Source organism: Lingula anatina, chromosome 1, assembly GCF_051362555.1.
Source record: "Lingula anatina isolate TDL-2025a chromosome 1, LinAna3.0, whole genome shotgun sequence".
In the NCBI taxonomy this organism is placed as follows: Eukaryota; Metazoa; Brachiopoda; class Lingulata; order Lingulida; family Lingulidae; genus Lingula; species Lingula anatina.
The window spans coordinates 60,146,660-60,161,527 of NC_141767.1; the positions used below are offsets into that span (position 1 = coordinate 60,146,660).

The 14,868-nt window shown below is 33.2% G+C and overlaps 2 protein-coding genes across 3 annotated transcripts; one reads left to right on the forward strand and one right to left on the reverse strand.

Annotated features, from left to right (window-relative positions):
- The first annotated feature begins 1,343 nt into the window (after positions 1-1,343).
- LOC106171135 (uncharacterized) lies at positions 1,344-12,109 on the forward strand. 2 transcript variants are annotated; one of them, XM_087013638.1, is made up of 6 exons: positions 1,344-2,182; positions 3,087-3,208; positions 3,889-4,060; positions 9,827-9,946; positions 10,241-11,535; positions 11,713-12,109. In XM_087013638.1, exons 1-6 carry the CDS (start codon positions 1,886-1,888, stop codon positions 11,879-11,881), a joined length of 2,175 nt encoding a protein of 724 aa, XP_086869764.1. In that variant the 5' UTR covers positions 1,344-1,885; the 3' UTR covers positions 11,882-12,109. The 2 variants fall into 2 exon arrangements, with proteins under 2 accessions (XP_086869764.1, XP_086869811.1); XM_087013685.1 differs by having other exon boundaries at positions 10,244-11,535.
- Positions 12,110-12,247: 138 nt separating this feature from the next.
- On the reverse strand, positions 12,248-14,782 carry LOC106171275 (BET1 homolog). Its single transcript, XM_013551561.2, has 4 exons — positions 14,603-14,782; positions 13,753-13,844; positions 13,434-13,490; positions 12,248-12,993 (listed from the first exon to the last, which is right to left on the reverse strand). Exons 1-4 carry the CDS (start codon positions 14,619-14,621, stop codon positions 12,838-12,840), a joined length of 324 nt encoding a protein of 107 aa, XP_013407015.1. The 5' UTR covers positions 14,622-14,782; the 3' UTR covers positions 12,248-12,837.
- Between the last annotated feature and the right edge of the window lie 86 nt (positions 14,783-14,868).

A 14,868-nucleotide genomic window follows, 5' to 3' on the forward strand; every position in this document is an offset into this window, starting at 1 on the left:
TTTTTAATGTTGACACTGACTACATACATCTTGTGAATAGGATGCACTGAGTGGACCTCCGACAATTTTTATAGAGAGTAGATAAAGTAATCGAATCTTATAAGCTCTCTGTTTAAAATTTGATTTTGACCTACTAAAGCATTCTAATTAAAATTCGTATGAGATTCATATTTCACAATAAATACATTGTAAACAACTCATAGAAATATAATAAATTCCATTTTAACACCAAAACAGCGGTTATCGCAATTATTCTGGAATCTGTGCAGGCCATCAGACCACGTGGACCTTCATAGATGGCTATACCTCTGTAATAATCTCTTAAGCGATTATAAAAAAAATCAAAAACATGGACTAACTTTGAATGTCGAAATAAATTCATTGGCCATTGGTAAGTATGGGGAAATCGTCGTTAACCCAAGGAAAATCCGTTTTTTTCCAAATTAAACAGTTCTTATCCCTTTAACCCCTCATCATACCGGATAGTCTGCAGCACATTATAACCCGGTGGGGCAATTTATTTAACAAGGCATATAATAATCACTCAAATTAGCATGTCCTACAATTGTAGTAAATTCCATGATTTAAGGCTGAGTTTCATGTCATATATTTCAGTAACAGTATTTTGTACTATGCTGTCAAATCTCTCTCTATGGCTAATCTGTGGAAAAGCAGTGGATCATTTACAATCCCAGCAGTGTTTCTTCTTATAACAAGGCTGCGCTAGTCAATTCAGATGCATAACCTAAAAACTGCTAAAGTTGTGACAAATTCATGACATTTCGAGAAAGAGAACGAGTAATACATTTCTTACAGTGAAAAATAAATATTTGCCCGGGGTAGTCGTAAACGACCCCGCGCGGTATGAATAGGGTTAAGAACAATAATATCCACATACATTGTACAATCATTTGAAATTACACAAAAATGCAAGTTTTGTTTTTTTAAGTCGAATTTTAATCATGCAAAAAGTAAGGAACCATAGATATGAATGCACATCAGCTATGTACAAAAACAATTTTTGCTGGAGTACGTCAGACTTCTGTGGCTCTTTAAATTGATTTTCACCAACCCATTTTATGGGCAATAAAAGCCATTTACAAATGCAAAAAAAAAAAAAAAAAAAAAAAAAAAAAAAAAAAAAAACACACACGCACACGGCCAATTTGCAAAAGTATTTTTCATCCTGGAGGATCCCCTTGAATATTAACAGATAATTGTCTATTTAATTCCTTTTACTTTTTTGAAATGTCCAGCTAGAAAATTTGAGAGAAAAACACCATTGTAATGCGTTAGCCTTACGCTTCGGCTGGTCATATCTTACTTCTAGTTAAGAGAGCCACCATAACAATTAATTACCCCCTACCAGGGTCGCAGATGAATTTTTCACTAGATATTCATAGATATATCTCTGGCTAATTCATGACACGATTCTCTGCTGCGCTGGAGAAAAGTGCACATAATTCATTTGCGGCCCTGGTAGAGAGTAACAATTGATTAACTTATTTTAATCTGAAGCACTCATCCAGCATTTTTTCTTTACTCCATATATATTTTAATTGTCTTTCTTCATCCAATTTCTGTAAAATCGGGCGCGCTATGGACACCTGCGAGTCACATAATATTTGACAGACATATGTCAAACAATCAATTGAAGTAGCTACCGTTTACTGCTAATTGGTTAGTTTGCAGTTACGTTGATTGACGGTGTTTTATCGCGCGAACAGCACGCTCGTTATAAATGTAAGTAAAACTGGAATGACATTTCAAACAGGAAACCTATTAATTTTGAACTGATTTTGAAAACGATGTTTTACTGCACTGCGTAGTGTTCTGCAGTCTTTCTAACGAAACTGACGTGTCGTCTGCCGGAATTACTTCAATCATGGAAGGTTCAGAAAACTGGGTGCAGCTTTTGAAAGAACATTTAAGTGTATGGAATGAAATGACATCGATATGTGATACTGAAAACTGTCTTCGGTTGTCGTATGTCAGTGCCACAGCAGGAGAATTGTCTTCCTTGATGTATGATCATGGACTTCTTACAGAATTATCCAGTTTTGTAGAAAATATTCCAGATAATTTATTTAGAAAATTAAAGGCTAACGAGAAGTTTCTTTTTAATTTGGTAAAATTACATATTTGGCAGAGAAAGTATGAAGAAGCCAGATCTAACATTTTGGTGAGTACTATAAGGTGGGGTTTTAAGCAGTTCAGCTATTGATGCTTTAATAATTAATATTTGGTAAAGCTGAAAAACAATTTCGCTAATGATTTCGCTAGCATTTATGCAAAGGTCTACGATCGTTCGGTCGCGAGGCGCACACACACACACACACACACACACACACACCATATATACATACTTAATAATTATTTTGCGTTTATCTAAAGTCAATACTGTTAAGTTAAATGATGCGGTTAAAAATTAAGAACAGATCTGAAAATCGGCTGAAAACGCATCGTTGAAGATTCAGGGAAGGAGAAGAGGGGGCAGCAGCGGGTCAATTATTTAACCACACCCCTCCTTAGTATAGTGGTGCTTATGCAGAATACCTTCCCCCATTATATTATCTCGGATTTTCAATGTTTCACCTAATTATATTTTGTTTATTCAATTCTATGTGGTTATTTTGATCTTTACTTCTGTAATTCTAATAAATTAGTTTGCAAATTTAATTCTACGACTTGTAATATTTAAGATATTTAAGTCTATTCAAATATATATATATATATATATATATATATATATATATATATATATATATATATATATATATATATATTTATGAAACGAGAGTTGCAGTCATTTCAGAGGTGAACATCAAAAAATAAGTAAATGGCAAAATGGATTTATTTAAATAGCAGAGGCATTGATCAAAGTAACCTCATAACTGTAAACAGATAAACATCGAAAACCGTGTGTAAGTTTGTGGGGGCACGTGCATAAGTGTTAATATACTGAACCCATCAGAGTCAAATGGTTGACTCGTAATGTTGATTAACATATTAATATCATCTTATAAAAGCAAAAATGCACTTTTCTATTTCTTTTTCAGTTTGATTTGTGTAAATTTGTCTTGTAGGAGGGCAAAATAACAGATCGCAAGGAAGCGTTAAATCTTTGGTTCCAATCACTTTATGCAGAGAAGGAACTGGAAATCGGCCGACCCTTGTCAGCTGTGACACGCTTCAGGATTCGCCAAAGGTAAGTCCGGACCCCCTCCCCATCGATTTCTGAAAAAAATCACACTAATATTCCCCTCTTGAAATTACAATTTTGACTAGCTAAATCATAGTTCTAAACCGTACCAAATGGCACCGTTCACCCTCTAAAATGGGGGGGGGGGGGGGGGGGGGGGGGGGGGGGGGGGGGGGGGGAGGGATCGGCGTCGCATCCACGACCCCCTTCAAATAATCCTGGACCCGCCACTGTTTACTAACTAATTGTGTTTGTGTACTCAATCTTTTAGGCCGACGGTTAGGAAAAGAAACCATGGCAGTTTTAAGTTAAAATCGCTGAAACTTCATTATGTTATTCAAAATAACGAACAGAGACAAGAGTAAAAGTACAGTCTTTTCCTCTGCCAGGATTAATGCTATTGGTTAATTAATTAATGGTTAATCATTAGTTAATTTTTTGTCTGTCGGTCTGTTAACAACATTATGCAAAAAGTCGTGGACAGATTTTGCTGAAATTTTTGTTACTCAATTGATATTAGTTCATCACTATTATTGATAAGAATTGAGGTCATTAATTATAAAAGACTAAAATTTAATGATTAAATCATTTAGTTAATAAGTCAATAATATTAAATATTGAGAATTGAGCTGCTTTGGGTCTGTGCACTCAAGAGTGCTTTCCTTGTTTGATATGTATTTCTTCAGAAACCGACCACCCTCACATATATGCCCTGAAGACTACAAAATTAACACTGGGTTACCTGTGGAATCTAAAATACTCCTCAGAAGTTGGTTTGCTGAGCATAAGGCGTTCCCATACCCCTCAAAGGAAGAGGTGGCTATTCTTGCTGAACAATGTAATATCAGCATTTTGCAGGTAAAAGTTAGGCATACAACTTACATCTTGTTATTCTTTGTTTATAATTGTACTATAGCTATGTTCTTTCCTCAAATGAAGCATTTTATTTGTTATATTTTAATATTTACATGTTTAAAAAATAGAAATTAAAAGAATATGTCAAGTCTGTTACACTTTCCATACCTTTAATTTTTTTTTATTTTTGTGTTAGGGGGGTGCTAGTTTCCAAACTCAACAGTCAATTTTACTTGGAACAAGGATATTATCTATTGTGTTATTTTCAGCCATTCATTGACATTTAGGCTGCCTTCACATGAAAAATCTATTTTCTAACAAGGCAGCAAAGCTGTCAAATGTACAGACAAAAAACAGAAAATAAAGATGCAAAAAAGGTCATTTTGTCAATTTTGATGCAATAATAAATAATGCTTATAATAGCACTATCAGTCACCACTGAATTTTAATCATGCACAACAGGTAAAATGGTCAATAACATGAGCGGACCCAGAGATATTCTCTGACAGTATTCCAAAGTATCTATTTTGATCCATCCTCCATTTTGATGGTCTTCCAACAGAAGAAAAAATAGATACCAGGCAATATAAACTTAATAACCTGACTGTCTTCCGGAAGTCCCAGAAGATGGTCTCAATCTACCCTTTCAACAAGATTACAGTTTCAGGACAATGAGAGTTCAAATTCACATGATGAAAGTCTCAATATTTGAAAAATGATGACAGTGCATAAAATAATATTACATAAGTAACATAATGTTTAAAGACATAAAAAAACAATACAACTGCTTATGTGGAAATACAGAAATGTCGGAGTCTCAGGGGGATGAGAGTTAAAAGTCACAAATGCAAGTCTTTGAGAAAAAATTATAAAGGAAAACATAACAAAACCAGAAAAGCACTCCGAGAGTCCTCTTTGGCCCACTTCTGACAGTTCCTGAAAATTTCAGCAAAATCAGTCCATAATTTTTTGAGTTATGTTGATGACAGACAGGGGTGAAAATATAACCTCCTTGGCAGAGGTAAATATAATTCCAATAAAGCTGCTATTCAAACTTTTAATCTTTCAGTTTGATATATATATATATATATATATATATATATATATATATATTAAAAACTTATTTGCAATATTTAACAAAATTTACCTGCATAATTATCACTGCTTCCTTATTATTAATCTAGCAGAGAGCTTAACCTATAGGAGTTTACAGGGAAATATCAACAAGTGTGCTTTATGTAATCTCAAATCACAAGTGTGCTTTATGTAGCCTATCAATTAGGCAAATTACTTTAAAACTGAAATTAGCTAAGTGATACCCAAGGGAAATTTATAGACTGACCCTCTCAAAGGTCTTTCAGGCCCATAAGTCACAACTTAAGAAGAGCACACAACAATAATGCACAAAATAGGAGACTACCACTTCTGATGCAATAATACATTATGTTTAACTGCACAGTCAACATCAAATTTTAATTTTGCACAACAGGTAACACCGACGAAAGTAAAAGCATAAGGCTTCAGGCCCATCAGAGTTCAAGTTTATACTTAGAAAGTGCCAGAATGAGAAAAATGAAATATCACACAAAATTGCATTAAATTCAATAATAAATGATAACCCAATTGACCTGGCTTTCTAATTTGAACTGCATGCCAATCCTAAAAATCATACTCTTAAGTTAAATATAATAAATAATATAACACAGTTTTCTTTTCATAATGTTTGCAGTAGCAGTGCATAAAGATTATTGTCAATTTTGATGTAACATTACATAATAAATTATAGAATAATTATCACCAATTTTTGATTATTGACTATAAATAGCATGAACATGTAGAAAATTTGATTACCATCCGGCTTCATGTCCATGGGAGCTCCGAGTCCCACAATGAATATGCCAAAAAGATAATGAATATTTCACTAAAATGTATAACTTCCAGAAAAAGAAGCCCATTAGACTGCTTTTCCAACTCGGGATGCATTTTACTCCTGTGTTTCTTTTTTGAAAGTTAGACAATCATAAGTAACATGGTTTTCCCATCATGGTCATCATGGCAGATGTGGATGATTGAATCTGACAAACTGCAATGATAGGAGTTTATTTCCGTTTTGGACACTTGATTACACAATACATGATAACAAGTTTACCATCATTTTTACATAATCAACTAACAATGTTGTAAAGATGCAGGAAATATCAAACAAACACTTTTACGTATCTTATTAGTTCAATAATGAGACTGTTAACATGCCTAAGAATTGAATCTGAGGAAATTTGAAAAAACAGTACAACTTCTAAAATAATGGCCCGATAACGCTGATTTTTGAACTCAACCTGCATTTTTGTAAGATTGACCACTCCTGTGAGTATAATGACAATTGGCTAAGCTGTTTTTCTTATATTGTGTTATTAATGTTGCATATATGTTGAAAAAAGTGAAAAAACAGCATAAAAAATAAAAGAAAATGTAAAATAAAACATAAAAAAATAAAAATAAAGCTGCTATTAAAACTTTTAATCTAGCTGTACAATTACTAACATGATATGAATAACCCTATTGAGTTTGAGAATAATAAGGCACTGTTATTCATCTTTAGCATTAATGTAAGCGTTACACAAATTTTTTTTTGTGAACTTATTTTCCATATTAAATAACATTTACCTGCATAATAATCATCGATTCCTAATTATGTGACACAGTTAAGAAAGCTAAACCGATGGGACTTTACAATGAAATCTCAATGTGTGTTTATGTAATCTCATTTAATGCCCACTTGAAAATTAATTAAGCAAATTATTTTATAACCCTGGATTAACTGCCTACTATCCATATACATTTATTGCACCAAATAGCACTGTACTGCATTGCTTTCAAAACAGAAAACAATTACGATGGTTTTCCAACACAAGCTGCACTTCAGTCTTTTCAGTAAGGTTGATTATCATAAGTAACATGGTTTTCCCTTAATCGCTATCCTGGCAGCAGTGTCCAAAATAGGGTTTTCTTTAACTTTCATGCAATGTAACATAATACTTAACAACATAATGACCATCAATTTTTTTATAAAAAAATAAAAGTATCATGGATATTCAGAAAATGTGATATGGAAAGGTCTCCAAGGACATAGAAGTAGGGGTCACACTTTCAAAATGCCAAAATGTTAACAAGAGATAACTGTACTGAAATGATTTTCTTTCCATTTTCAACACCTTTTTTACATAAAACCATAATCAATTAACTGTCATTTTTAAATGATCAACTAGGAAAATTGTTGACATAGGAAAAATATCAATAGAACAATTTATAATGTCCAATTAGCTCCATTTGGAGATTCTGAACATAGTGAATGATTGAATCTGACGAACTGCAATGATGAGTTCCTTTCCATTTTTGATACTTTATTACACAATGCACGATAATAGGTTTACCGTCATTTTTATATAATCAACTAACAATATTGTAAAGAAGCAGAAAATGTTAAAACAACACTTTTAAATATCCAATTAGTTCCGTAATGAGACTGTTAACATGCTTAAGAATTAAATCTGAAGAAAAACCACTTATATACAAAAAGGCTTATAACTTCATCAAAACTTAACTGATCAAGCTTATTTTCAAACTTGATCTGTATACTGGTCAGATTGATCACTCCTGTGAGTTGCAAGACAAAAGGCTGATTGGATTTCCTTAAAATGCGTTATCAGTGTTGCATGTATGCTGAATAAAGGGTAAAAAACAGCATTACTTTTGTAAAAATAGTCCAATCATGCCAATTTTCAAACTTGACCTGCGTATTATAAATATTCACCAGTTCTGTAAATTTCAATCCAAAAGGAAAAACATTTTTACACTTATCATGTTATCGGTGTTATAAAAGAGCTGAAAACATTAAAAAAAAAAAAAAAACAGGATAACTTCCATAAAAATTGCCCGATCTTGCCGATTTTCAAACTTGACCTGCGTATTAGGAATATTCATTAGTTCTGTAAGTTTCAAGCCAAATGAAAAAACAGTTTTCCACTTATTGTGTTATCAGTGCTGCATATATGCTGAAAAAAGTGAAAAAACAGCATAAATTCCCTAACAATAATCGAATCATGCTGATTTTCAAACTTGACTTGCGTATTATGAATATTTATCAGTTCTGCAAGTTTCAAGCCAAAATGTAAATTGGTTTTCCACTTATGGTGTTATCGGTGCTGCATATATGCTGAAAAAAATGAAAAAAAAAAACAGCATAAATTCCCGAAAAATGACCCAATCATGCTGATTTTCGAACTTGATCTGTGTATTATGAATATTCATCAGTTTTGTAAGTTTCAAGTCAAAAGGTAAAATGGTTTTCCACTTATCGTGTTATCAGTGCTGCATATATGCTGAAAAAAGTGAAAAAACAGCATAAATTCCCTAAAAGTGACCCGATCATGCTGATTTTCGAACTTGACCTGCGTATTATGAATATTCATCAGTTCTGTAAGTTTCATACCAAAAGGTAAAATGGTTTTTCACTTATCGTGTTATCAGTGCTGCATATATGCTAAACAAGACAGCACTGTTCTGAAATGGGTTTATTTCCATTTTTAATACTTTTTTAACATAAAACAAAATTAACATTTTACTGCCATTTTTATATGACCAACTAAGAAAATTGATGAGATGGGAAAAGTATCAATAGAACAGTCTTTAATGTCCAATTTCCTCCATTCTGAGTTTCTGAACATAGTGAATGAATGAATCTGACAAACTGCAATGATATGAGTTTATTTCCATTTTTGAAACTCTATTATACAATACATGATAACAACTTTACCATCATTTTTACATAATCAACTAACAATGTTGTAAAGATGCAGGAAATGTCAAACAAACACTTTTACGAATCTTATTAGTTAAATAATGAGACTGTTAACATGCCTAAGAATTGAATCTGAGGAAATGTGAAAAAACAGCATAACGTATAAAATAATGGCCTGATTATGCCGATTTTCGAACTTGACCTGCGTTTAGTAAGATTAATTACTCCTGTGAGTTTCATGACAACAGGTCTATCGGTTTTCCTTGAAATGTGTTAACAGTGTTGCACATATGCTGAAAAGTGAAAAAAAACAGCATAACTACTAAAATAGTGGCCCGATCATGCCAATTTTCGAACTTGATCTGCGTTTTAGTAAGATTGATTACTCCTGTGAGTTTCATGACAACAGGTCTATTGGTTTTCCTTGAAATGTGTTAACAGTGTTGCATATATGCTAAAAAGTGAAAAAAACAGCATAAATTCTACAATAATGGCCCGATCATGCTGATTTTCGAACTTGGCCTGCGTTTTATGAATATTAGTCAGCTCTGTAAATATAAAGCCAAAAAGTAAAACTGTCTTCCACTTATGGTGTTAACGCTGAAAGTGCACGGCGACGGCGACATGATCGGCGACGGTGACGACAAACGCAGGTGATGGCAATATGTACAGACACATCTGTGTCTGTACATAAAAAGAAATTAAATATTTTTTGACTAAGGTATTGTAAGAGGGTTCAAAAGAATGCAATTTTAACATCTGGTAAATTTAGGATGGGAAAATGATAAATAGATAAGTTTGTCAAAATGGGTGAACATGTAAATTGGCAAAAGCATTAATTTACTTAATGTTTTTTGTTTGTAAGTTTTGCAGTTAAACATTTGAAGAGGTTTGAAAACATTCTGAAGTGGTGGAAATGTGCATCAAGTATACACAAGTTTAAGCTGCTCTATGGTTCTTTCATATTTTAGGTAAAGACATGGTTTGCAAATGCTAGAAGGCAAATGAAAAGCAAAAAGAAGAAACTTTTCCAGGAAACTAGAGCTTCCATCATCAATCAAAAAGATAAAATTCATACAACAAACACTGAGGTAAATTACAAATTTCCATTTATAGCATTTAGCAATTTTGATCTTTTAAAAAATCTTATGATGTTATTTGGTGAAAACTGTGTTTACATGTACAAAACACAATATTTAAATAAACATTTACTAGTATTGTCTCATTTACTTTTTTGTCTTGTGAAGCTATTGACATTCTTTTTATTCTATAATTCTTCAAGAATTAATTCTATTAATTGTTTAAATAAAAACTATATATATATATATATATATATATATATATATATATATATATATATATATATATACGAGCCAATTTTCCAGCAGCACCAGGTTCAGTCTGGAGGCTTATTTGAAGCATCAACCTCTAAAACAGTTCAAAATCTACAAGATGTAGCATATTGCAAGGATCATCAAGAACTGGTGGCTCCACATTCACAGCAGGGTCTGAAAGTACAAAGTATCCCATTCCGAGGGAATTTAGCAGTCTTACAAGGGAACACATGCCCAAGAGATCCTGCATTCCTTCAGAAAAATAGCCATGAGGAGAAGCCTGCTGTGCTTCAAGATAACAGCTTTCAGGCTGCAACTACAGATTTTCAAAAAAACGACTACCAGGGTGATTGGGAAAGCCCATTTATTACAGCAATGAGTTACCAAGAAACCCCCTGTTCAACAGTTTGTGAGCCACAAAAGCAACCTGAAAACACCCCTCCAGATGCTAGCTCGGACTTGTCAGATCATGCAGTCCCATATGTCCTCAACATAAGCAATTTAAATGTCAGAAGAATGAAGGAACCAGATCAGCTTCAACTGGAAATTTTGGACTTAACAGAGGTACTTTTGGATGACATTTCTACAGGCCAAACTGCCCAGGATGAAAGTGAACCAATTACCCTGCTCGATCATAGCAATATCTTTTCTACCCAACCTTTTATCACTTATGCTGAAGAAAGGACCCTGGTGACTAGCAGAGCGGACTCCATCACACACTTGAGTAACCCAACCACACAGTTGACTGCCACATGCAGTGATGGTTCAGTTACAAGTCCTATGACAATTTCTGAAACCCTACATGAAGGAGATGCAAGTTCAGCACCCTTAGATCAACCACTGGCTACAGGTTTCACTGGGTCAGACCAGTCAGTTCAGGTACAGGATGTGACAACACTACCAAACTTTAATATCACACAATGTACATTAGAGGGATGGAATGGAGTCGCTACGCCATCTCCATCCACTTACCAATCCAGTAGTGTACACCACAGCAAAGATAGCCACAGATCTAAGCCTAAGTTCACCCCATCTGGTAAGATGTCAACCAGATCTACACCAGAAACACTATCCACACAAAAAAAACCAAATACTCCACTCTCAGTCTACCAGCCATATACTATTGCTCCTTTCTACCAGTCACCACTGAAGGCTGGGACTCATGGGCCTACTACATCAATGAACAGACTGGAAGCTATGGATCTTGATAAAAAACTGGAGCAGGACTCAGAGCTGTTACAAATGGTCCCCAACTTCTCAAAGAGGCACCACACTCAAAGTCCTGGCAAAAACCCAACTTTAGAAACAGAGACAATTTTTAGAACCAAAAACAATGAAAACAAAAGGTTTCTATTATATACTTTTTAAGTAATGATAATATCTTATTCTTAAAATTTAAACACTGTAAAGTCAAGATTAAAGCTGAATCATCTACTATTTACAAAACAGGAATAAAGTAAACCTTTCTTTCTACTTCAGACAAAATAATCTTCTTCAAACTAGTTTGCATACTTATATTTTAGGAGAAAGATGGAGAAAGGGCACATGATGAAGATACATAAAGATGCAAGACAACATGACACACCTACCACTCCTCTTCTTAGAGATGCTGAGCAACAAGAAATAGCTCAAGTTTTACTCGACTTGGCAATGAATTATAACAGCCCAAACAACCAGGGATCACCAACTTAATCAAAAGAGTAAGAAAGAGTTCCATTTTTACTGGTCCCATTAATGTAATATAGTATATTTTATATAATTAGGAATTTAAACATTTTGAATTGCACTGTTTTGATGTTCTAGTTATGTTATTTTGAAATTGTTACTTTGTTAAGTTATTTATTACATTTGTTGTTTGACAAAATCATTATTCATGGAGGTAAAAGTTGATTGCACTTTGGCTGTAATCTTTAGATTCTTTAAGTTTGTAATCTTGAAGTTGTAATTAAAAAAAAAATTCTTAAATTCTTGATTTATAAAATTATAACTTTTCCATTAAATATTAGTAACATTCATGCATAGAATGGCTAAGTACTGATACCGTTTTGAACTTTACAATTAAATAGAAAAATATTTATTTCAAGTAATTCTTACATAATAAGGACAGCTATATAATTCTAAAATTAGCATTAGGAATAGCATACAAGTGAATATAAGCTTGTCTTAGATTTATTACTTGAGAGTCTTATCTCAAAGGTTATGGCATATTGTGTATGTAACAAACAGAAATGCACAACAGTCAGTTTAAATTTCAAAGTTTGAAGGATGAGACGGTCAATTAAAACAAATTTGGGATGTTTTTAATTACCATTTAATCACTATTATCTTCTTTTTCCTTGGTTTTTGTTGTTGTTAAACAAATAAATAAATTCTAAAAAACATTGAGTAGTAGTTCTTATTCCATACAAACAATTCCACATGACACAAAGATGTAATGCCTGTTTAGAAAACAGATGACCAAGATGTCACTATCAACTATTACAAAATAAATAATAAGCACCAGGGAAAACTTCATTCTTTGTGATCACCAAACAGTGAATGTACTGTTTGGTGATGTTCCTTAATAAACTTGTCTCATTTCTTGTTACAATTCCAGAAAATACATATACATAAATATATTGCTGAATACTGCTTTTATTGCCCAGTTGTCATCTTGTTTTTATAATCAGCCAAAGTACAAAGAAAACAAAGAGTGAAAAGAGCAGCAGGTACCAAATAAACTTGTTGTGTCCTGCTCTTGCCATTGCAGTCAATCGTCCCATTGTGGCACCCAATATGCCACTAGAATTATCCATATCGTTATCCTAAAGAAAACAGAATGTTACAAAATTATGTTACTAAAAAGGTAGTCGCATGTAAAATTAGAATGTATAATAATACAGTATTACAGAATATGTCTACTGTTTCTAAGGCATAGTATATTGTTTTTGATTTCAAAGTCTATACTGCACAGAAAAATCAACTGTTCATCACAAATATTCAAAATAAAAAAAATGCTGCAACATAATTCTTGAAAAAAAGAGATAATTCTTCGATACAATCATTTAAGTAATTATCATCCCTATCAATATACGTGATTGAAACAGTGAGTATATAGCCATGGAAAAAATCAGTAATCATAGATTAAACACAACAGCAATGACACCAGATCAAGCAGAGTGTAAATTTATCTGGAAGCATTTTGTAATACACTTGTACAATAATAACATTATATAATATTCAAAACTACAGATGCATCACTTACAAAATCATTTAAGAATTTATTCTGCTCTCTGACTTCTGTCCCTATGTCTATTGTTAACTGAAATGAGAATGGTAAAGAAAGAATTTTGTTATCATACTATGAGTATTGTTGAAAATCATTTTTCACAAGTAACTTATTCAACTTACTGATCTACTGAATACAATTATCTCTAATTCTCCTCTTCATAAAGAAATCAATCAATCAGATCATTAAGGTGTTGGGGAGTATCTGCCTTTGTCTAGGAAAATGTACAATCATCTGAAATTCAAAAATGTTTAAATCTTAAGACAAGCAAAAAGTGTAACTTATAATAACATACTGATTTTAGAGCTTTAACTTTGTCTGACAAACTGTTTGTTAAGCTGTCATTTTCCTCTTCTATCATTTGTGACTGTCCATATGAGCCATCCCCTAAAATAAAAAAAGACCTGTTGAAAGCTAGAAATGCACAATGGGTATACAATTTCATGGCAGCATAACTGGTAGACAAGAAGATAAATGTGAACTTATTCACAGCATTGTAGATGCACTAGAGACTGGCAGGCTTTTTATTTCAGGAGAGCGCGACTTGGGGAGGGGAGTGGTAAGCAGAAGATTTGTGACCCGCCGACAAGCAGCTGAGTTGTTAGCTGTTCATCATTTTACAGTTATAGGCCCTTAAATATTTCATGCCTCAGCACAAATACCAGTTTTACACATCATACAGTGTAAAATAGGACTGCCAACAAATCAAATAGTAACAGGGTAAAGTAGGAGATATACAAAGAGTATATTGGTCAAATAGGGAACAATGTTACCACCTGTACCTTTGGTTAGACTACAATAATAACAAATGCAAGAGAGGTGTATATAATAACATCTCCACGATTCAGATGCACACCACAGATATGAATTTTGTAACACAAAATTTATAGTTAATAAAAATTTTAATACACGTATCGTTTCATAACCTTGTGAATTCATCTTTGATATATTTATAATCTGAGGGCCCTTTTAATTAAAAATATTTTGAATTGATGTTTCTGGACGTGTGACTTTTGAACTCAATTTAAGAGTGAAGATGCCTTTGCACCGTGGCAACTGCAACTTGTCTTTTTTTATCTTTTTAACCACTGGAACGATTACATTCAGACAATCATTCCAGACTGTCTACCTCATAGAGTTCTTACCGGCATGTGCTCGCCGCATTCTCCTGGTCAAAATGTAAAGCTAGTTTGTAAAACACTATTCGATTTATTTTGTACACGTCTCGCTTGAGCTTCCTTCCAACCTGGCGATTTTTGTAATTTATTTTCCGTTCTCCACTTCCAAAAGAACGTCCTTCACCTTGTTAGTACATGTGACTGGGCATTCTTTATCCCACCCTCTGGTGAGATATTTAAACAATTGTTTTACAGTCCAATTTTAGTTTTAGAAATATAAATAGATGGATATT

What these genes read in the sequence shown, in the direction of transcription:
- LOC106171135 (XM_087013638.1), top strand. Translation starts at nt 1,886, where the DNA reads ATGGAAGGTTCAGAAAACTGGGTGCAGCTTTTGAAAGAACATTTAAGT. An exon ending in AAGCCAGATCTAACATTTTG is followed by an intron (nt 2,183 to 3,086) that starts GTGAGTACTATA and finishes TTTGTCTTGTAG; the next exon opens with GAGGGCAAAATAACAGATCG. An exon ending in CGCTTCAGGATTCGCCAAAG is followed by an intron (nt 3,209 to 3,888) that starts GTAAGTCCGGAC and finishes GTATTTCTTCAG; the next exon opens with AAACCGACCACCCTCACATA.
- LOC106171275 (XM_013551561.2), bottom strand. An exon ending in AAGTTAAAGCTCTAAAATCA is followed by an intron (nt 13,491 to 13,752) that starts GTATGTTATTAT and finishes TTCTCATTTCAG; the next exon opens with TTAACAATAGACATAGGGAC. An exon ending in ATAAATTCTTAAATGATTTT is followed by an intron (nt 12,994 to 13,433) that starts GTAAGTGATGCA and finishes TGTTTTCTTTAG; the next exon opens with GATAACGATATGGATAATTC.